General features: G+C 38.3%; 5 protein-coding genes across 6 annotated transcripts in view; 3 read left to right on the top strand and 2 right to left on the bottom strand.

Moving 5' to 3' along the window:
* The window catches only part of LOC116297978 (sodium-coupled monocarboxylate transporter 1), a 39,241-nt gene extending 35,037 nt beyond the window's left edge, over positions 1-4,204 (top strand). The window contains exons 9-15 of the mRNA XM_031706299.1: positions 384-508; positions 917-984; positions 1,193-1,279; positions 1,783-1,964; positions 2,051-2,154; positions 2,630-2,727; positions 3,521-4,204. Coding sequence (XP_031562159.1) covers positions 384-508; positions 917-984; positions 1,193-1,279; positions 1,783-1,964; positions 2,051-2,154; positions 2,630-2,727; positions 3,521-3,616 — 760 coding nt within the window. The 3' untranslated portion in view covers positions 3,617-4,204. The remainder of the gene's footprint in view (positions 1-383; positions 509-916; positions 985-1,192; positions 1,280-1,782; positions 1,965-2,050; positions 2,155-2,629; positions 2,728-3,520) is intronic.
* On the bottom strand, positions 4,100-12,656 carry LOC116297977 (cilia- and flagella-associated protein 91). Its single transcript, XM_031706298.2, has 17 exons — positions 12,504-12,656; positions 12,044-12,120; positions 11,477-11,634; positions 10,796-10,942; positions 10,197-10,378; positions 9,646-9,712; positions 9,236-9,346; positions 8,999-9,094; positions 8,676-8,737; positions 8,148-8,584; positions 7,712-7,783; positions 7,106-7,327; positions 6,380-6,526; positions 6,193-6,276; positions 5,733-5,797; positions 4,893-4,984; positions 4,100-4,602 (listed from the first exon to the last, which is right to left on the bottom strand). The coding sequence occupies exons 1-17, from the start codon at positions 12,568-12,570 to the stop codon at positions 4,208-4,210; spliced, it is 2,481 nt and encodes an 826-aa protein (XP_031562158.1). The 5' UTR covers positions 12,571-12,656; the 3' UTR covers positions 4,100-4,207.
* Positions 12,657-12,922: 266 nt separating this feature from the next.
* Positions 12,923-14,363, top strand: LOC116297992 (cilia- and flagella-associated protein 68). Its single transcript, XM_031706331.1, has 3 exons — positions 12,923-13,192; positions 13,542-13,629; positions 14,051-14,363. Exons 1-3 carry the CDS (start codon positions 12,968-12,970, stop codon positions 14,173-14,175), a joined length of 438 nt encoding a protein of 145 aa, XP_031562191.1. The 5' UTR covers positions 12,923-12,967; the 3' UTR covers positions 14,176-14,363.
* Positions 14,364-14,481: 118 nt separating this feature from the next.
* LOC116297993 (cation channel sperm-associated protein 3-like) lies at positions 14,482-18,282 on the bottom strand. The gene is made up of 9 exons (XM_031706332.1): positions 18,242-18,282; positions 18,009-18,075; positions 17,067-17,367; positions 16,382-16,614; positions 15,939-16,064; positions 15,726-15,791; positions 15,539-15,601; positions 14,868-15,025; positions 14,482-14,751 (listed from the first exon to the last, which is right to left on the bottom strand). Exons 1-9 carry the CDS (start codon positions 18,280-18,282, stop codon positions 14,580-14,582), a joined length of 1,227 nt encoding a protein of 408 aa, XP_031562192.1. The 3' UTR covers positions 14,482-14,579.
* Positions 18,283-18,635: 353 nt separating this feature from the next.
* The window catches only part of LOC116297981 (beta-galactosidase-1-like protein 2), a 9,303-nt gene continuing 6,709 nt past the window's right edge, over positions 18,636-21,229 (top strand). Inside the window, exons 1-5 of one of the 2 annotated variants that reach the window (XM_031706304.2) lie at positions 18,636-19,053; positions 19,603-19,671; positions 20,274-20,369; positions 20,660-20,768; positions 20,951-21,043. In XM_031706304.2, coding sequence (XP_031562164.1) covers positions 18,701-19,053; positions 19,603-19,671; positions 20,274-20,369; positions 20,660-20,768; positions 20,951-21,043 — 720 coding nt within the window. In that variant the 5' untranslated portion in view covers positions 18,636-18,700. The remainder of the gene's footprint in view (positions 19,054-19,602; positions 19,672-20,273; positions 20,370-20,659; positions 20,769-20,950; positions 21,044-21,229) is intronic. The other variant, XM_031706305.2, reaches the window with a different exon arrangement.

Genomic DNA, 21,229 nt, shown 5'->3' with positions numbered 1-21,229 from the left:
CCCAACACCAAGGCTCAAAAAAGCTTAAGTGCAAAAACGCGGCAATCGCAACTTCAACCGTGCGGCATTAGTAACAATATTAGTAGCTATTGACGTAAGCAGATCAAAGTAAATCTATGACCACAACCACTCACACACGCACTAACCTACATGAGCTTGACCATCACGCGCACTCGTTCCCTTAGATCGGACTTTAGAACTTCTCCCTTCTAACTGAAAAAACATCTTCGAGCAAACTTTCATTGACTTTCGCCCAGATTCTTTCGGCTTCTCCCCTTCTCTCCCCATCCTCTATATTAGAAAATGAATATTCCTTTAGAAATTTTAGTTAAAATTGTATTTTTCAGTCGAATTTGTCAGTTTATTTGTGTGTATTTTTCCAGTACGTTATCGTCAGGGTTGAACTCCCTAGCTGCTGTAGTCCTCGAAGACATCATTAAACCCATCAACAAAAATCGCAATACACAACTTCCCGACCACAGAGCAGCTATTTACACGAAACTTCTCGGTAAGTCTCATACAAGGGCCATTCAAGGGCATTCTTGTTCAATGTGTTTGAGCCCGCGTTACTCTGGTCTCCGCAAAGAAACTACGAACGAATCCAAATGGTACCGTTTCCTGATTGGTCAATACAATAACGGGAATCAACCAAAACAAAAAAACCGGAACTATTTAGTCGGGTTCCCCCAAGCCCTTCGTTTCTCAGTTGACAGAGGCCAAAATGACCGTGGGCTCTGGTAACGAGAATGACGTACCCTAGTAAGTGTCTTACGCAAACGCATAAATAGCACTTCTTGCATTATATTTTACAAGATTTTTCGTATTTATTTTACATGTAGTTTATTTTATTATTTCAATTTCATTTCGAAAGCTTGTTAGAGATGCTATTACATGTTGTTATTTTTTATATTTTCAGCTTTGTTTTTTGGAATCCTGACGATTTCATTGTCTTTCCTGGCAATGAAATTGGGCGCTATCTTAACGGTGAGAATACCAAAATAGAATACTTTATTCTGATAACGAGGGCGTTTCTTCTTCGTTATGTTCGCTTGCGAGAAAAACTGCAAACCATTAGGAGCGCAGGCTGAGGGGACGAGAATACGAATGTGCAATAACAATTTCGTTGAGATTACGTTTTTAGGATTTTATTGTAATCTTGTTTCTTAATTGATTTGACGTTTTTACCTTGTAGACTTTCTACCGCGTGTTTGGAGTTGTTGGTGGTCCTGTGGTGAGCGTGTTTTTGCTGGGAATCCTGACAAGGAAAGCGAATGCAAGGGTAAGTCATTTAATGCTGTTAAGATAGCATCTTAAAAGGATGGAAAAGAAAAATGCTACCGTGAGACAAGAGATGTTGACTTTCCCGTTCCTGGGGATGGCTGAGGAATAATGGATACGAATTTGTGCCGTATGGAATTGTGGGAACCCAGTTCTTACCAATAACCAAGATGGCGGACTTTTTGGAGTGATTTTACTTGGCCTATGAAATGAAGTTGTATGATTAGTGACTATCTAACAATCAAAGTAAAACAAAAATGAGAAAACAATGGAATTTGTGTCTGCTACTATGCATTATGCTTACAATTTCTTCTTGGGCCTAGTAAAACCTTTCTGTTCGCATCCTTAGTTATACGAATTTAATGTATCGTTTCACACGCGAAACGTGCTCTATGGCTCTTAGTTGGAAATGTATGTATTTTCATGCTATCCTCGCATCCACGATTCTTTAAAGAAAGGTGCATCTCTAAGTGAAAATTCATTTACGTTGTTAATATCATACAGGGTGCCTACGCTGGATTAGTGTCTGGTCTTGCTATTGGACTGTGGATTGCTATTGGCGCACAAATCTACCGACCTCCCCTCTCCCTCCCTCCTGTGTCTACAAGTGGTTGTGCTGCGGGATCAAACATAACCCTAGCCACATTTGTAAATACTACAACTGCTAGCACACCTATCAACAAAAGGTACCGAGATAGAAATTATTCGTACTCCATTTAAAGACTCACATGCTAGTGGCAGAACGAACTTCAGACCTTTTTTTCCTTTTCAGTTACGAAGGACTTGCTTTGTACAAATTATCTTTCCTTTGGTACAGTACAGCCTGCTCCCTTACGACATTCATTGTCGGTATTATAGTTAGTTATATATTTCCAGGTAAGTAATGATTAATTGTCCACCTTTCCTCTCCTTTATTATCAACACTTTGATTAGCATCTCACAGGAATTTCCTGAGATACTGGACATAATGCATTGTGGTCTAGCTTGGGTACAAACATTACCATGATGATCATAAAGATGTTTCTACCTAAGCTAAACCACGATGCATCATGCTCACAAACTTCGATTAGCATTGCACAGGCAATTTCCAAGATACTTGACATAATGGACGGAGCACGGAAAAATCTGTTTTATCCGTTTTATTATATAGTTACTAATTTTATTTTGGTATTGAATTTATTTACGCAAAAAGAAAGAAAGTCGTTGTCGCAGGAGCAGAACTTCGCGCGCGCGGATGGCGTCAGCACCGTGCTCCGTTCACTAATAAAGCAGTTTTCGACCAATCAGCGCGCACGTACTATCCTAACTATATATATTAGAATGAGACGATCGTATTCTCTGGGATTTTCAGGTGACCATGACAGCGAAGCAGTAGATCCTCGACTGTTGTTTCACTTCAGCAACTGCTTCAGAAATAAGTCAGGCATAGAAAAGTTGTGTCAAGAATCGGTTAGTACAACTAGGGGTCTCTTCTTGCATTGAATATACCTCTATATCTTGGGCGCAGTGTTAACCCAATTCAGACCATTTGTCTGATTCTTTTCTTGAGTTTTATCCATATTCATGGTTAATAGAAATTAATGATACTCTTGATGACACGTGGTCCCTAATGGAACAAACATTGCAACGAGACGAATTAGGTCTATCATACAGTCCTTTGACTAAACGTTGTCGTTGATCGAATTATCCCTACGCGCCTAGACCGAAAAGGATAACGGATAAATTACCCAGAACTTGCATCATCCAAACTGCTTGCCAGTTTAAATCTTCGCCGTATGCTCGAGGCATGGTTTCAGCAAATTAAATGGGATCGAAAAAAGCGAGCTCAAGACGTGTTAATTAACATATGCGGCAGCTTGTAACTGTGAATTAATTATCCCCATGATCCTGTTCGGTCTAGGCGCGTAGGGATGAAGCCGATCAAACGTCAACGTTTAGTCAAAGGACTGTATGTAATGTTGGACTCCAACCTCTCTGACATTAAAGGCCATGAGAGATTATTCTCAATTACTGGGTTACCTGTGGTAACCGGTCTTGATGAAAAAGCTCTATTCTGAAAAAGATACTGTGATCGTTTTAGCATTGCCAAGTTTGTTTAGCACTGAATATTTACATGACACAGGCAACCCAGTGAACTCCATTACGCGTCTAGTCCTTTGAACTCTGGATAGCTGGACTCAAGTTCTTATTCTCGTTACCTTATGCCTCGAACTTTAGTTAATTTAATCTAATCTTTTTTAAGGACTACGAGGAAGCTGTCTTAACGGAACATGAAACACCAGGTACATACAGGGAACAGAAATCGACGTCATCGCTGTTTAACGTCACTTCCGTTTAATATCTGAGTCACGTGACACCTAGTCACCTTGGCGAGCCGGCTATTTTTGACCTGTTTACAAGGCAACAAGCTTGTAAAGTCCAAAACCAGGAGATCCCTAAACTCAACGAGTGGTATCTTGCTCAAGAAGTATTTGGACAGTAAAGCTTGGTAAATTCGGAATTTTGAAAGATCGATAGTTTTATACAACTTTTTTCATTGCACGAGTGTTGTGATTGGATCGTTTGTTTTTGTATTTCGATTCGGGTTCCGAGCACAAGCCACAGTATAGAATTTCTACCAAGGATAGAAACAGAATAATAATTTAAGGTAACCAAACATTCTTAAATAACCTGAAATCGTTTAAATTATTCAAGTTTTCGCGTTTTTCTTTAAAAATGGATACCTCTTATGACTTGCGCATTTTGTACATTACTTCTGTTTAATCTTATGATTTTCTTCTATATCATTATTATTTATTAAAGTCGTGGGTTGTGATTAAAATAACTTGAAACAATCCTGTTTATTTACAAGGGTGAGTAATTACATGTAATATTTTTTTTACATTGTTTATCTAACCAACACAAATAAAGGAAATTCTGATGGAAATCATTAGGTCTCTTCTGTTTTCTCTGAAGTTACACTGGAGGGCTGGGACGATCGTCGAGATGTTCCCGATGCAGGCCGGGATTTCGAACTACTCGGCCTTGATGAAGATTTTGACTTAGGGGACCCGGCACGGGACGACTTTGGGCTTCCAGATCTTGATTGTGGCTTGGGTGAACCAGAGCCAGACTTGTGTGATTTGGCTGAGGATGGTCTTGAGGATGGTCTTGAGGATGGTCTTGAGGGAGGTTTGTCGGTGTCAGCCTGTTTTTCAGGTTCTGGTTCTGGTTTCGGTTCCTCCTTGGGTGGTTCTGGTTGAGGTTGCTGATCCATGATCGGCTCCACTTCTCCATGAATGATCTTATGTGCTGCTAGAAGATGTTTCCTTTGGTTTCGTTTGACTGTAAAGAAAAAGTTTTGTTAGTATAACAGTACTGTAAATTTAAGGTGCAATTTGTGTTTCTTCAAGCATATTTTTCTCGAGAAAAAATTTCCGAGCTCGGATTTTTTTCCCGAGAAAAATATATTTCAAGAAACACAAATCGCATCTTTAATGATTATCCAAGCAGCAAAAATACTTTAGTATTGTAAGAGTTTAGTTGCGAACCCATCTCCGATCCCACCCATGCATCCTACGAGTAGATCTATCCACAAAAAGGTGTCTGAAAGCCTCTAAAAGAAAAAGACTCACCCTTCTCCCGGACAGTAATTTTTTGAACTTCGGGCAACAGGAATGACGTCACGAGTTCGGCAACAATTTCTTCGGACTGCAATTTCGTTCGCCTAGAAAAAACATTTAGCAAAGATAAACAGAATAACAGAATGAGATTAGGATGTATATTTTTGATGCTAACCTATATATAACATATGCTAGTGCTAACCTATATATAACGTATGTTGGGGAATGGTGACGCACTAATCATTTGTCCCCATATAATTCCAAAAATAGCTTCTTCTACAATGCGCGCGCCATGTTTGATTGTTTCCGGTCATGGTTCATCGTTTTTCAGTCCCAAACATCCCACTCGTGTGGTCTAAAACTGTGGCAGGATTTCCAATATTTGAATTCGGGCAAAAATCCATGACCAGCAGCCTTGAGTCTCCATGTCGTATTAGAACGGCGGCTTATGTATTTCGGGCGTGAGCTATTTCTAGACAGTACCGCACAACCAACCATATTCCTCGAAATCACATGCGCTGTGCTGATTGGTTGCTTTCAGCAATAAGAATAGGATATTTGGATTTGGGCGACTCAAACTTGAACGATTGGTCACACGTAGAGGAAGCTCTTCCAATAATGCAGCTCTCGTTTGACATGCGTCTGTCAATTTTACATTCGTTTCTAAGCCTGTTTTGTACTAACGCCTTGCTTTAACCCTTATTCACCCAAGGGAGGTTGAATTTCGCTTCCGGTTAAGATGTCCATATTTGGCATAGCTAAAAATAGCTCCTTCCCAAAGCACAAAGATCGTTTTATAAATGTTATGGTGTTCCTGCGATGGCGTAATAGCGTAATACTCGAATAACTTACGTCTTTTCGACATCGTAAGCGATCTTGTTTATTTTCTCAGCTTGTTCTTGAATCTCTTCACGGGCCTAAAATTAACCATGGATTTAAGAACAAAGTATTTAGAATCTCTTTTAGCGCTTTACAATGAATATAGTCATAAAAAAGTAATGGTTTAGTATAGGAAATCGCACGATCTCGAGTACAATTTGATCGTGCGATTTTTTGTTTATAGTTCACTCAACGAAATTTCAGTTAAAAATGCGAAGCGACGTCGTTCATCTTTGTCTATTTGGCGGCCAATTTTCAGTCCATCGCGCAACTGAAATGCATAAAAAAGATTAGTTATTAGTTTTTACGGCTTTTTTTTGCGGCTGTTGACATTGTTTTGGCCGTGTTGCCATAGCGACTTAATTCGGTACTCCTACGGAGTACAATTAACGCTATAATTGTACTCCTCTCTCAAGTTTTTTTCCTGTCGTACCTGTTCATGAGCCGTGATATCGATAGCAGCTAGTATAATATCTTCCAGGTATGTATCCACGGTGTTCTGATGCACGTTAACCACCTACCAACAAAAACATACCAAATTTAAATATATATTAATAATTCCTCAAACCTCATTTTGAAATCAAGAGTGGTATGTACTAGACATCAATACGTTGACTAACCTGTTTAAAGACTTCGTCTTCTTCGCGTCGTCTGCGCTCTTCTACTTGTCTTCGGCCACTTTCCTCGGCCTCGCGCATTCGGCGCTGTCTTTCAGCTACCATGGCAAAGGCGTGAATTCTACGTTCTTCTTGCAATCGAACGAGTTCCTAGAAAATGAGAAAATATACTCTCTGGAAATCCATCACGAGACACAATTCCTCTATAGACTACTACACATTAGTATGGAGAATGGAAGAACACAGAATGTCTTTGATTGACCCGATAATCAGGTAGCCCGTGAATTTATGATATTATTGGTCGGCAATACTGAGGGTTTCAATGTGTTCTCAGTGGTTCTTTTGGTCCTTCCATTATTGGACCACAGCTTCTCTCCCCCCCCCCCCCCCCCCCCCCCATATACAGTATTTTCCCGCAAAGATTTTATGAGGAGGTGGAAGGACTGTTATTTCCTATAGAACGCCTCGTGGTATCACCCATAGTACATTTACCATTATCCTCCCTTCTAGAAAATACTCTCCTAAACCAGCAAATATTAAGGTTACGGAGATCTCAGTATCGATACGACAAAGTCGTAGCCGTAACCTTACGTAGCCTTAACTACGCGTTGTGATTGGATGAATTATCGGAAGACAATGGAAAACCAATTAAGTGTTACGGGACCCTTGGATACCAGCTTCGCGCCGGTTGCTGAATGGATCACCCTGCTAAAATAAAGTTTATCTAACCTTGCTAAGAAAGTCAAACATGTCAGCCAGAGTAGAACCCTCCATCTGCGCTAGAGCTTCTTCTTCGAAGGAATTCTTGTGCTGATCAAGTCGTCTTTGTCTTTGTAGTGATAGTACCGCTTGGCGTTCGTTGCGTTTTTCCATCTGACCGGCCTCTTGCAGCGCGTGCGTACTCCTTAGCTCTTGGATTAACTCAAGGCGCTTTTCCTTGCCTTCAAACATCTGAAACAAAAACGAAGGTATTTTACGACTAGTCTACCACAGGTAGCTCAGTAATCCAAGTGAACATAAGATAGTAAGACATTGGTGTCAATCTTTTTTCTCTCCAGTGACCAAAGAACATGGGGCGGGCATCAGCCTTGAGCACTCAGTTGATGTAACGTAGTCCGAAAATCTATTGTATTTTATTGTCGTTCTGTCTATTGTATTTGTATTTCCTTTTACTCCGACGAAGGACTAGCGTCCGAAACGTCAGTTAGCTTGCAACGTAGGCTCTCCCGCCGTGACAATGGAACTCATGATGGAGAAGCACTGGGATCGGCTCTGGAACCCAGTGCACCGCGGATTCATACATGGGGTAGCTAGGGTGAAAATGTTAATGCTTACCATGTTCTGAATTGCTCTTCCACGGATGATCTTTTGTAAATAGATGATAGCAAGTTCTGCTTCTTCCTCAACCTTTAATCACAAAATATTCTAATATTAGCCGCAATACCAATGGAAGACTACATGGATGACATGAGCATGGGAGCAATGTTTCACCATGGTTTGACTGGTGAGATTCGTGAGGTTCATACAGATTAGTGAAACAAAGCAATATCAGTCAACATCATGAGCGTCACCTACATGACAATCAACGTTTGACATCGTGGTCATCATCAATCATTGTTAACATGATCACCATCGACTGACTAGCAACATCATCATCCTTATCTGAACATCATCATCAACATCCTTCATTATGGCTATCATCATCATGATCATCATTCATCATCATGCACTGTGTCATCATCATCATTACTGATGACCATCATAAACTAACCTGTGATGGTACTGGTACTGATGGTGTTGGTGGTCGAGGCACAGGTTTCTCCACCTTCACCAAAAACTTCAAGGGCTTCTCCACTTCGACAGGTCTTTTGGCCTTTTCAATGATATCCGCCACCTGTTCCAACTCCTTCTGTCTCCTCTGTGTCCTCTTCACAAATCCTGCCTTGGCACCAGACTTAGGCTTGGGTGCCTGGACACGAGGCTGGGTAACAAAATCAGGCAGTGATGCTTCTAGCTCGAGAAGACCCTGGTAGGTTGAGAGGTGGAAGCTTTGGACGTTATACTGCTCTGATCCACGATCAAGGAAAACACCCACACGTGACATTGGGGCAAATGTCTGGGAACCGTTAGTGGAATAGTCTTTGACAATGTTTCGACGCTCGAGTTTCCCTTCGACGTTCTTGCGTTTTTCTTTCAGCTTTCTCAACACTGATTTAAAAAATAGACATGAATCATTTATGATATTTGAATGGCAATTAACACGCAGTACCAACTCTTTTGTGTTTATAATTATACTTACTCTTAGCATGCTCTGTTTTGAGTTTGTGAAACTTGGATTCTTTTTCTTGCTGTTTGTCAGACCTAAAAACATAAAAAACTACAAGTTAACCAAAGAATCCAAAGAGAACCCTTGATTCAAGGGGGAGAGATCAAACGAATTCTGCTCACATATCTTACTAGAAATCTGCTCAGTCAGAAGGGATATGCAAATAACTAGCTGTTGCATGTAGCAAGTAAGGTGCAGTGAGTATATATGAAATGACATTAAATAAAAGTGGTTGCTACATAACTGTTATCAGACAAGTAAAAGATGGTAAAGAGACTTGCAGGATCATGACTTACCACAGTCGGTCTAGCCTTTTTGCATTGATTTCTGCATGGTCCTCTTCTCTTTGCTGTAAGATTTCTTGTAGGACTTGTAGTCTAGCTTCTTGTAACCTGTTATGAGGAATGAATGGAATCAATGAAAATGAATGAATGAAAAATGGAATGGAATGGATGGGTGAATCAATGAATGAAATTGGGAATCTAAATGAATAGGGTAAATAGACACAAGAGAAAGTCATTTCAAAGCCTCACTTTTCAATTTCCTGTTCTCTGAATGACCATTCTCTTCTCTCTTGTTCATCCATCATTCTTCTTCTCTTCTCTAAGTTCTCCATGTCATTCAAGCTTGGCAAAGTTGATTCCCTGATATAAAGAAAAATATTATTATAACCTATGCAATTCAAGATATATCTAGGGGGATCCTGGAGTGACTGTGACCATTCTTCTAATGCGTTTTTGGGGGAGGGGTGTTGATGTTAGTGGGGAGTGACCTCCTCATAGGAAAACCTGAATATGTCTATGTGCTGCTATGGGTTGAATCCCAACTCAATCTGTTAGCCATACCCTGACTAAGATCAGAACAGGGTTTATTTCAGGTTTTGATAGTGCTGATGTTTAATCTGTTATGTGACATGTTTTTCAGGTATAAATAAATTTCTCACCATAATCTTTTTGCTCTTGCTCTTTCGATCATCTCCACCTCGGCAAGCCCTGCAGGCAAGCCATGTCCTGTAAATAGATTCAAATGCATTTAATACCCAATAACTAATATGAACGAAATGAATATGGCAACTAAGTGAATAAATGGAATTGTGATTCTGAAGAGTGGCTCTTCTCCCTGGGGGATTACTCCCCTATATTCGCTATATGTGACGTGCTGCCAAACAGGGTATGGTTTTCAGCGATTCTACTCTGGAACAGGGTATATTAAATTGTGCTCGCTCTGGAACAGGGTATATGAAATCACGCTCTCTCCTCTCTGGAACAGGGTTTTCAGCGATCTTGCTCTGGAACAGAGTATGAATTTCAGTGATTTTTACTCTGGAACAGGGTCAGGGTTCAGAGGGCTCAGCGGCACATCCCTACCCTAAACGGGCAAGAGTACCCCCCCTGGGCTCTTCTTCCACTAAATCCAACTGGAATACAGGAGGAGTTGAACAAAGAAAATCCCTCAAAACAAAGAATAAAACTGAGTTTTGTTTTATTATCATACCATATGAAAGAGTAGCAAGGGTTAGTAGTTCAGGTTGAGATCCTGGCCGTACAACATACTCTGGTGTATAGGGATCAGTCTGAGCCTCACTGTCTCTATAGTCTGTCTGTACCATTACTGTCCTGGTAGCGGGTGTTGGTGGTCTTTCTTTCTCTAGGTCGTGGCTGGACAGAGGGTCAGTTCTGGAGATAATATTTGGAAATTGAAATAAGTAACTGCTAGTGATAATGTGAAGGAAAGAGGTTGCTGATTATACATGTAGGTCGATGGTAGTGTTTAATATAATGAGAATAAAAAGGACTGTGCTGATGAAAAAGTTAACAATGATTATGATGGTGGTGGTGGTGATTGACAGTTCGTGATTGGTGGCATTGACCAAAACTATAGCAGTTGTGGTAGTGTTGGTGTTAGTGTTGATGATGATGGTGGTGATGATAAGGTGATGATAATGATGATAACGGTGGTGGTTATGATGATGGTGATGGTGATGATGGTAATGATGATGATGATGATAATGGTAGTGATGATGATGATATTGATAGTGATGTTCATGATGATAGTGATGATGATGATGATGATGATGATAGTAATATTCTCACCTTGAGGTTTGCAGTAAAACATCAGGGGGAACTTGTTGAAGGAATGGAATAATTGGTCTTTTGAAAAACTTGTATCTGTCCTTTCCACCTACATCTGTGACAGGAAACGACTTGGGTGGCACTTGGACTGATGGGTCATAGTTAAACCTAAATACAAACATTCAAGATGATGAATACCTTATCTCAAAAATAGTACCATTTCATTTGACACTTTTTAGCTTCCACAATTAAATAAATACTACCTCAGACCATTGAGAATTTGCTTGAAAAAAGCCAAAAACCCATCTAGATGGCTCAAATTATAGCTAGCTAAGTTGCATAACTATTAGTATAACAAGGTTTTCATGTTTAAGAAACAATTTTTTAATGTGCAAACAAATATATCCATCCATAGTAAAAATACATGAATAAAAACATCTCAACTTGTCACAGCACGATATCATCAATGTTAAAATATTTACAAGTCAAATAAAATGGGAAAAACCACTTTTAGTGTGCGAGAACCTTGTTGTACATGTATTGGTTTCATTTTTTATACCATATCTTATTTCTTTTTTCTACAAAGACATAGCTACCCATTTTCTTGTTTTTTAAACTTTTTTCACATCCCCTGAGAATGGGTCCAAGACCAAAATAATGCTTAAGTACAATAATATTAACTATAATTTCTATAGCTCTTACTTTGTGTATCTAGCCAATGCCTCTCTTGCCTGTTCACTATACCCTCTCCATTGCCGTGGGATGAACTTCGGCACGGGATCGGTGGCCTCTAGATGCACACTATATCGTGGATAGTGTGAAAGATCACTAAACATAGTCTGATAATGTGGGACTCGTTTCTAAACAAAGATTATTTGCATTATTAATGATGAGTATTATGTTTACCTTACCAGGGCCATACTATCTGTGAAGGATTATTCAATAAACAATTCCAAGGATTCCAAGAAAATGAAATGAACAAAATACAATTTTAAGTTAACTTGGAGGGTAAAACAGCGTTAAATCTCAATTTCTCAGGAAAATGAAAATATATCTTTGTTTTGTCCTGTAAGTTAAGATTCGCTGGGAATACTACTACTCCTTTCTAATATGGAATTTCCTAAGGGATGAATAGAGAGACTAGAATAAATTAACTTCAGTGAGGTGTGATGTGATGTGTAAATTCCAAGTATGGCTTAGGACTTAAACTCCCACTGTTTTTTAGAGGTTATGCATGAGACTATACTTTATCGTAAAATTTATACTTACAACTCTATCAGTCCCTGTGTGAGCCTTAAACGTTGCTCTAGCATGGTCACGATCACTTGAGAGGGTATGAATGTTATCTGAAAAATAAGAAAATAAAAATAAGAACTATAAATAAATAAATATGTATACACACAGTATAACAAACAATCACATGACTTGTAGAGAGTTACGAAAACACCACAGTCTATCAAATACTAGTATCTCGATATTTCTGTAAGAAGGAAAACCTTGTATCTATAAGATTGGCTTGCGTAAAATAAAATTAACTCCTTTGACTTTTTATCTCGTAATTTAGAAAGAAAAGACTATTCGTAATTACTGTAAGTTTGTGTTTTATAGTAGTCTTATTTATAATTTTATTTTAAGATTCATAATACGGTACGAAAAATCAATAGTAAAAATTCGACATTAGTAAGCTTATATAGGACTGAACATCAAAAACAAAGCTTTTTTCGCTTACCATACAGGTAGTCATGAGTTCGAGCGGGTTGAACCCTTGTTCTAGTTACCGTGTGTGTTGTTGACATGGTGAAAATGGCTCAAAAAGCTCCCAAAAAATACGAAAAAGTCTCACAGTTTGATACACAACATGTCTGCTCTTCTTCTCGCTCCACTTTCTTGTCGATGTAGTTGTCATAGCAACACGGACCAAACCAAGAAACTAATGCCCAGTACCCCTCAGTTAAAATTATAAAATCTATTTTAAAAATCTTTTTTCATCAAAAGCGTTAATTTATCCTTCTTTTGCAATATCAAAGTCTTCTTCTAACGAAATTTAAAAAAGATATTTTTAGAATAAAGCTTTTTTTCGTATTTTGAAGAATCAGCTGAAAGACTGGGCACGAGACAATTGTTGCCATGTCAACGAGGAAAGCCAGCTGAGTGTAATAAACTAAGGTAAATTTTTAGCAAAACTCTTCAAAAATGTCCTACGCTACTTCTAGATCTATTCCATTTGTGAGCGTACTGCGTGCTACTGGCCATGGAGAAGTTTGGGATCACACAGACGACAAGAAGTTTTCTCAATTTGGCTGGAGATGCACGAATAACGAGAGTTCTTATTCACCGACACGAACTTTGGTTGGAAACTGGAATGAACAAAGGTTCGATATCTCTACATTATCCCAAGCAAAACCCATTCCATCACAGGTAAAAGCACTATATAAAAATAAAGACTAATTTGTGCACTAATTAGCCAACTTTTTTATTTGTACTTGAAGTTTTAGTATAGGACTTAATTCTAATTTGTAAGTTCAGCAAACCAGTTCAAAATTGCAACACATAATATTAAGAATTGACTTGTTTTATACTTGGAAACAAATTTAGTTGTAAGTCAAATTATCTTAACCTACTTAATTAAGCCTAAAACATTTGTTGTGAAGTGTGATCGTCCGGATGAGTGTAGTCTTGAGAAAGACTATTGATGGTGACTGACGTTTCGACAACCTGAAACATTATTCAAAACTTATTTACAAGTTCAATGTTTTCTATTGTTTAGTTCAGCCATTACTTCGAGACGACCCAAAACAAGAGTTTTAACTCTAAAAACATGAATAAAGTACCAAAAGCTCTCAAGCACTTGGAAGGTAAATATTTCAAAATATTTTTCGATAATTGCTCAGTTTTAGCTCAGCATTAATATATGCTACAAATATTTTGCTAGGCCTCTAGAACAATTAAAAAAGTGTTCACCAGTATCCATTCCAAAAACTGGGTCTAGTTGGCATTGCACTGCATTGTGGGATTGTTTAAGGGAACATATATTCCAAGGTGACATCTATTTTGATCCTTTCAACAGTCCCACGTTGCACTGCAAATATGCAAACTCAACCCTTTCCCCCTCAGCTTCATCATCTGAATGTATCCACCTACTAGCTTACTCACTTTGTGCTCAATCACTTTGTCGTAGCTGACTTTAACACTTACTTATGCACCCAATCATTTATTGTAATTTCCATCCATTTTAGTATTAGTTTGATCTAAAATTATTGATACTTTATTCTATAGCACGGGAATCTACAGCTTACCCAGGTCATCAGCCTGAATTAGACCCTCCTCATCTCAAGAAAGAGTACAACTCATTCATGACTACATCTAAAGCTGCTTTTGGAGATCCTAGCAGACTGAGATGAATGAGAGAGAAATCATCTAGAAATGGTAGAAATGTGACTTGTTTTTCTCATTGGAAATAATAATGATGAAATGCAAAGATTGACTTTGAATTCAAAAGAAAATTTCTTATAATCTTTTTTAATAATTTTGTTTTAAATCTTTTCAACTTTTTGACAAACTGAAAAGGTATATGATCAAGAATGGTTTTTTAATTTGCTTTGTAACATAAGGTTTTATGAAATGTAATGTAATAAGTGTTTGAATTTTGAATAAATAACTTGAATATACATTGCTTTTCGATCTGTTTTGTTTTTCAAAGACAGGCTCTTTGGGTGGAGAAAAGAGTACACTTGCTTAGCTTCTTTTGGGTTGCCTGTGTCTTTATCATCTTGTCACAGGTATCCCAAATAGAGGATCAGCTTTGTCAGTTTGTAGCTGGTTTGACATTTAAGATAGGGTGTTTAATTTCTGCTGTTTTGGGACTTTGTGTTGCTGTTTGTAATTGCTGTAGCCTTGATAGGAGGCCTGTGGGCTTTGACTGATTTTCAACCATGTCAGCAAGGGTGCTGGCAATTTGAAAATGGAGCTGTTGACACCTAAGGAAAAGAAAAGTAAAAAGAAAAGAGTATGTTTTATTGAGGTGGCTAATGAGGTGTCCAACTCGTTGAATGCCCTTTATGGATCAGCATACCATTGTATGATAGTATCCTACCTGAACAAGTAGAGGTCAATATGATCTGAGGTAGTAAGGAAAGACTCTATCCAAGTGGGGTTGGTGCAAGGGTCTGTCATAATCACAAAGTCGTCATGTCGAAGGGTCTCTTTGAAGCTTTGTGTCATCTCTTCAAAATTAGCAAACTGACTGGTTTTCTGTATTTGTGTACAAAATACAGCAAATGTATTCTGAGTATGTGTACATTCGTGATTCGGCGGCAATTTTTGGGTGAGCACCTACTGTTTTATTATTTTCTCCCCCCCCCCCCCCCCCCCATTCACCTTGCCTCTCCTGCCCTCTTAGCACTCTCTTACTGATTTGAAATCAGAAAGCCCAGAAAGACGTGTTTCAATGACTGATGTCCTTTTCTAACGGTTCAATATGTCCACGATATAAATGCAAGGCTTGTCGCACTCCCCTTCTATTCCCTTCCCATCCTCCCATTTCTTTACCATACCCTTGGTAATAATACAAAGGCAATGCAAATCGAAGTCACTTTTCTATGGTCTGTACTCTTATTAAACAGAGAATGATGTCAGCAAAAGATTCAAACTCAAGTGGAACCGCAGTTACGTGACGATGACGTCAATTTATGCGTCTGTCCTCTTATCGAACCAATCAGCCAATCAGTGCGTGAGACATTTACAATCGCCTCAAATATTTGTTACCTGTTTTTCCAGCATCTTTTTGACGTCTTCGTGCTGTCGCTTGAAAAGATATTCCTTTTTCATCTGTTTAGTTAGAAAAACGAGTAGCTTAGTCCCTTGCATTAGACGAGGGACTGGAGAACTAGTAATACATTCAAACAACTTTAAAGGAAAATTGTAGTTTGTATTGAAAAATACCATGACTTACCTGGAGGATGGCTTCTTTTTCTTGCCTTTGCTGCTGGATGAATTTTTCGGTAGATTCGTGGATGTTCTGAATGACAACAAAAATATTACTTAACATGACCTCTAGTTCTTTGTTAGGAATAATGAGGCAAAATTCTCCACGCAGTGCAATGAAACTTAACATATGATGGTAATTTATTTCAGCTTTATGAGTGTAATTAATATTGTTAATTACCATGATAATAATGCCAATAAACAGGTTGGTAAAAATAAAATGACCCAGGAAAATGAAAGTAATGGTGAACCATTGACTGTATGGTCGCACGTCCAGGTCTTTTTGGATCTCTGTCCAGCCTTCTACCTATGTTATAAGGAATGATGTCAGAAAATTAGTGTAAAGGGAGAGAAGAGCTGGCAATTTACTAATGCTACAAGGGACAAGGGAAGGCGGGTAAGACATTTTGCAACAGTAATTAATAGAATGCGCAAATTATTACTCGCCTCTCGCTTTCGGGGTTCTGGGTTCCAGGGTCTGGTGTCGACATCATGTGTGAAAAGAGTTTGTTTGGTCTATCCCTCGATGAGGGTTTTCCTCCCTAATCGATGTGTAAGTAATAGCCGTACCCTGAATTTGATCAACCAGAGGGTTTTTATGATGTATTGCTATGCATATCTTACCGTGACAAATGTAAAGAGAGTAAGCATGGCCGTGCTCAGTGTTCCCCAGTTCTTTTTATCGCCCGTGATTTCCTCGTAACCAAACATGTAGTATCCAACCACAGCAAAGAACGCCATCAACATGGAAAGCAAAATGACCACGTTGAAAACAGAATGACGAATGGTATCGATGAGTGCGATGACGAGAACCTGAAGACCTTCGATGAAGGAGATGGTGCGAAGGGTTCGAGCAGCTGATTGGAAAGGAAAGAGGTCATAAAATGTTATAGCACATACTTTTTTTTGGTTTATAAGAAAAAAGTGGTTATTGTATGAGTGGGAAACATACGGTACTGACTTAAAGTACATACACGGAACGACATGTCGCAACATTGAAAAGGCTTCTTATTGTCTTCCAGGAATTCACGTAATCACGATAATAGTTACGGTTGCGGAGAGATACGGTACGATTACAGCAAGGCTACGAATTTGCGTATCGTTCCCCACTCGTACGAAAACCGCTCTTGTATAGAGTCAGGCCTATTGTGATACGGAACTAAAAATTCTATGAACCAATCACAGTGCCTGAAAGCCTTGATAAGTTAATAAAAGACCTCAGACACGGTAACGGTCACGATCATGGCTTGTCACGATCACAGCTTGTCACAGTGCTCCGTGAGTCATCAGAAGTGGTTTGATACAGTACCTCGAAGAAGACGAAGAGGAGTAAGAAGATTGTCTCCAACATTCAGCTCGTTCATGATGACTTGAACATAAGATGTCAGAAGTATAGTGAAGTCAAATATATTGTAGCTACTTTTCCAATAGCCAGATGGTTCAGCGTACAACTTCATTAAAAATTCCATAGTGTAGATAGACAAAAAGAAGTCGTCGAGGACTTTGAAGGTGTTTGCTTGGGTTCGTTTGTATTCATCTACTGTTTCCAAACCGATGCACAGAGCGTTGATGACGATAATGCCCATGATGAAACCATTGAAAACATTACTCTGATGAGAGAAGAAAAAGGGAGAGTTGTATTTAATTGTTTGCTCATAGTGAAAGGTTTCTCGTTCGTTTAGTGTGTGTGGTTTGGTGTGGTGTGGTGTGGTGTGGTGTGGTGTGGTGTGGTGTGGTGTGGTGTGGTGTGGTGTGGTGTGGTGTGGTGTGGTGTGGTGTGGTGTGGAGTGGTGTGGTGTAGTTTAGTGTGCAATTGCAAATCCGTTTTGTGTACCGCAATATTATACAGTGTTATTGCTCCTCGCAAAAACAGGCTACATAAGCTAGAGTGCTTTTAGTCTCACTGTTGAATAGGTGACGTCAACTAAATTAGATAAGTTATTTACTATTTTAGCTGACGTCACCTAAATTTGAAATTACGAGTAAACAGCTACTGAGATCAGGGGGAGAAACGAAGATACAAATGAATGTCTATTCACTCATTCTCTGGTAAAAACAACCCCCCGATTAGCATGACCATTGGCGCGCTTTTACTATTTTAGGTGACGTCAACTAAATAGTTATCTAAGTTATATAAATTTATCTAACTATTCAACAGTGAGACTAAAAGCACTCTAATAAAACGATGATTTGACGACAGCAAGAAAGGAAAACGAGATTGTACTTGCATACCATGTAGAGTATCACTTACCTTTGTTACTCGCTGAATAAACTTGTGAAATTTTTCATCTGCACGACGACGAGGACGTTTAGTTCCCCTAAAAATTTTACTTTGGAATAAGTAAGATCAAAAGAATTTCTGTCTTTCCTACTTCTAAAATAATAACTACACTTTTAGTTGAATAACTGTGTTGGCAGCCATTTTGTTTTTCAAATTTTGTTTGAAGAAAATGCTCTGCGAACTCAAAGACCGACAATTCTTACCTGCTCAGGTCGTTAGGGACTTGGTTTATCAATGGAAACATATTTTGAACTTAAAATTTATTTTTTAGGCAAAAAATTAAAGAAATTAAATCAAGCAAAACAATATAAAATTCATAAAGAAGCGCCATGTAGAACCAGTCTCTCGCGGACTAGACTGTACTTTAATTGGGGAGGGGAGGGTGCGCTGCAAGGTAACTAAAGTGTCGATTTTTCTTTCAACTTTAATCCTTCAAAAAAGAAAAATAAGATAAAAATAAGTATAGCAAGATATTCTAAATCCTATTTTGGATAATCAAGGATATTTTGTGGGACTAAATAGATTGATTTTTCGAAACGGGTAAAATGCTACTATCAGCCCTCCCCGCTAGGGCTTGTTATGCTCGTGCCGATTTGAGTAAGAAGCTTCCTGCTTCCAAACCATACGAACATTCCGAAAAATAACATAAAAATAATATCTAAATGGGCTTCAAGAGGATGGTGAGCAAGATGTCTTATTTCTTCCAAGGAGGAATCTTCCGAAGTCGACGACCAGTTTTGTATTTTTTAGTTTTAATAACAGCAATCGTAATATTTTTACCATACTTCTTCAAACAAAGACACAACAAACTACATTCAAAACTCGTTCAAGATTCTAGAAAGATGATAGCCAAAAAACCGAGCCGAGCGCTTAAGTTTTCGGGATCAAATTTCATTCTGAATGGCAAGCCCTTTACTATTTTAAGCGGATCGATTCACTACTTCAGGGTTCCTGTTGCATACTGGAGCGATCGCTTGGTAAAACTCAAAGCAATGGGACTCAACACTGTCGAAACGTAAGAATTTAATAAGGCTCTGGAAGCTAAGTTTGTGATATCTCTATACTCATACAGAGATAATGCATCGATAATGCATTTTTATAGCAGTGGTTCTCGATAAATGCCTTGTTGAAAGGTAACCATACATCAAGCAGTCTTCTTGATGTGTGGTTCAATTACTGAATCTATGAATACAATCATTCAAGAAAATATTCAGTCCAACTTCCAGAGAAATTTGGTGTCTCTATTAGGCTCAGGATAATTTGAAAATTATTTCATTCACCAGAGTAGTTTATGATCACATATATAGAGCGTTTTCATGTGACGTCGCATATTCTATCCTCCGGGAATTGAACTCTTTTTCCCAAAAACTGTGCAGAAAGTTTCTGTCGTTTGGTAAACAGTGACCACCATGAGTTGTCAGGCAGAAAGAATTCTATTGAAAACTTATGATTCAGCAAGCTGATTAACATTCGCACAAGATCGGAAATAACGTCTAATGAAACCCAGTAATTTTTCATAGAAACAGAAGTAACTTTCATTGCTCTTTTTTGATTTCATCATCAGGTATGTCCCTTGGAATCTACATGAAGAAATAAAGGGAACCATGAAGGTTGAAGGAAACTTAGATATTGTGTATGTGATTACCATTTTTTTATCTAATGAACTATTTATTATAAATTTTATATTAAATTATAAGTTATTTTAATTTGACAGTTAACCCGCAGTTAAGCACCAATGATAACAAACTGACCCCACCCCTCCTCTCCCCTCCTCCTCCTCCTCCTCCTCCTCTCCCCTCCCCTCCCCTCCCTAGTAAAATGTTTCATAGAATTAACACATTGTCTAAGAAATTAGTAATTATTCATCTGGAAGTTGTGTTTAGCAAAACGGGAAAAAAAGGAAATATTAAAGAGGGGCAATATTAAGGGGGTTTGCATCATACTTGAGGAAGACTTTATTTTCTGTGATGCTTTATAATTGTGAAAAATAAAGATCGTGAACTCGTGATCGATTTACACATGAAAGAATCAACTTCTAAGAGTGACATCACATGGTCTGAAATGTGCACAACAAACAACAGAGTTAAAAAATTCTATTTGGGATAGTTGTGAACTATGCTTTTGACCCCACCCCTTACTCCCCAGAACATCCCCAATATGACAATAATAGTGGAATCAACAAACTTGCAACTCAAATGTTTTATATAAGTTTGTTTTCTTGTTCTTAATTTAAAGGTCTTTCATCAAAGAGGCCCATAAACTTGGGTTGTATGTGATAATACGACCTGGTCCATATATCTGTGCTGAATGGGATCTAGGAGGACTGCCTAGGTATGTAGTTAAATCCACTTGGGTTGCCTGTGATAAAAGCCCAGGTAGCAGCCCAATTATAGTCTTGTTACTAACATTTGTCAGTAAGACACATATACAAGTGGACATAGAATATTAATTTTATAGGCATTGCCATTGTCACCCATTTTAACAATAGGCTTTGTCACTTTGCCTTAGGAGATTGTCCAATAGACTTCTAGTTGGTAATTTAAATGACGGTCAACATAAACAAACGTCGTCATTTTTTAACCCACCTATAGGTAATTAAAGATATTATCTAATCATTACAGCTGGTTGTTACATGATTCAAATCAGAAGCTAAGATCTTCATATCCTCCATTTCTTAATGCTGTGGAAAAATACTTTAACAAGTTGCTTCCACTGATTGTTCCATTTGAAGTAAGTTAACGATCTCATCTTTCAGATCTTTATTAATTCCTTACATATCTTTAATGTGTTAATAATTTTCTAATATTATATTTGAGTAATTAATTATTTTCTAATATACAATCTTTAATGCTTTGATAATTTCTAATATCAGATTTAATTCCTTGATAATATACTAATGTTATCTTTGACAGTACTCCAAAGGTGGGCCAATAATAGCTTGGCAAATTGAAAATGAATACTCCTTCTATGGTAAAGACATGGAATATTTACAAAAATTATGTCAGGTATATGCTATACCAAAAAAACTTTGTGTTCCTATAGCAGCTGTAAAATGCATATTATAAAAACTTTCCTTGCATTCTTTGGGTAGCATGGGTGGCGTACGCTGCTAATGCATTGTCTTTCACCAGTGTGAGTCTAATGGGTCGGGTCGCTGGTTCAAACCCTCTGGTCGCCACATGTGAATTTAG

This window comes from Actinia tenebrosa, unplaced genomic scaffold (genome assembly GCF_029948245.1).
Source record: "Actinia tenebrosa isolate PJP-AT-01 unplaced genomic scaffold, QUT_ActTen_1.0 PGA_scaffold0__85_contigs__length_37466705, whole genome shotgun sequence".
In the NCBI taxonomy this organism is placed as follows: Eukaryota; Metazoa; Cnidaria; class Anthozoa; order Actiniaria; family Actiniidae; genus Actinia; species Actinia tenebrosa.
This window is presented reverse-complemented; position numbering and strand designations above follow the sequence as displayed.

Excerpts from the sequence above, each read along its gene's own strand:
- LOC116297992 (XM_031706331.1), top strand. The coding sequence starts at position 12,968 with ATGTCCTACGCTACTTCTAGATCTATTCCATTTGTGAGCGTACTGCGT. Across the intron at positions 13,193-13,541 it reads CAAAACCCATTCCATCACAG|TTCAGCCATTACTTCGAGAC; the intron begins GTAAAAGCACTA and ends TCTATTGTTTAG. Across the intron at positions 13,630-14,050 it reads AGCTCTCAAGCACTTGGAAG|CACGGGAATCTACAGCTTAC; the intron begins GTAAATATTTCA and ends TTTATTCTATAG.
- LOC116297993 (XM_031706332.1), bottom strand. The coding sequence starts at position 18,282 with ATGTTTCCATTGATAAACCAAGTCCCTAACGACCTGAGCAG. Across the intron at positions 18,076-18,241 it reads GTCCCTAACGACCTGAGCAG|GGGAACTAAACGTCCTCGTC; the intron begins GTAAGAATTGTC and ends TAAAATTTTTAG. Across the intron at positions 15,792-15,938 it reads TTATTGGCATTATTATCATG|AACATCCACGAATCTACCGA; the intron begins GTAATTAACAAT and ends GTTGTCATTCAG.
- LOC116297977 (XM_031706298.2), bottom strand. The coding sequence starts at position 12,570 with ATGTCAACAACACACACGGTAACTAGAACAAGGGTTCAACCCGCTCGA. Across the intron at positions 11,635-12,043 it reads ACACAGGGACTGATAGAGTT|AAACGAGTCCCACATTATCA; the intron begins GTAAGTATAAAT and ends ATCTTTGTTTAG. Across the intron at positions 10,379-10,795 it reads GTTTTACTGCAAACCTCAAG|AACTGACCCTCTGTCCAGCC; the intron begins GTGAGAATATTA and ends TATTATCTCCAG.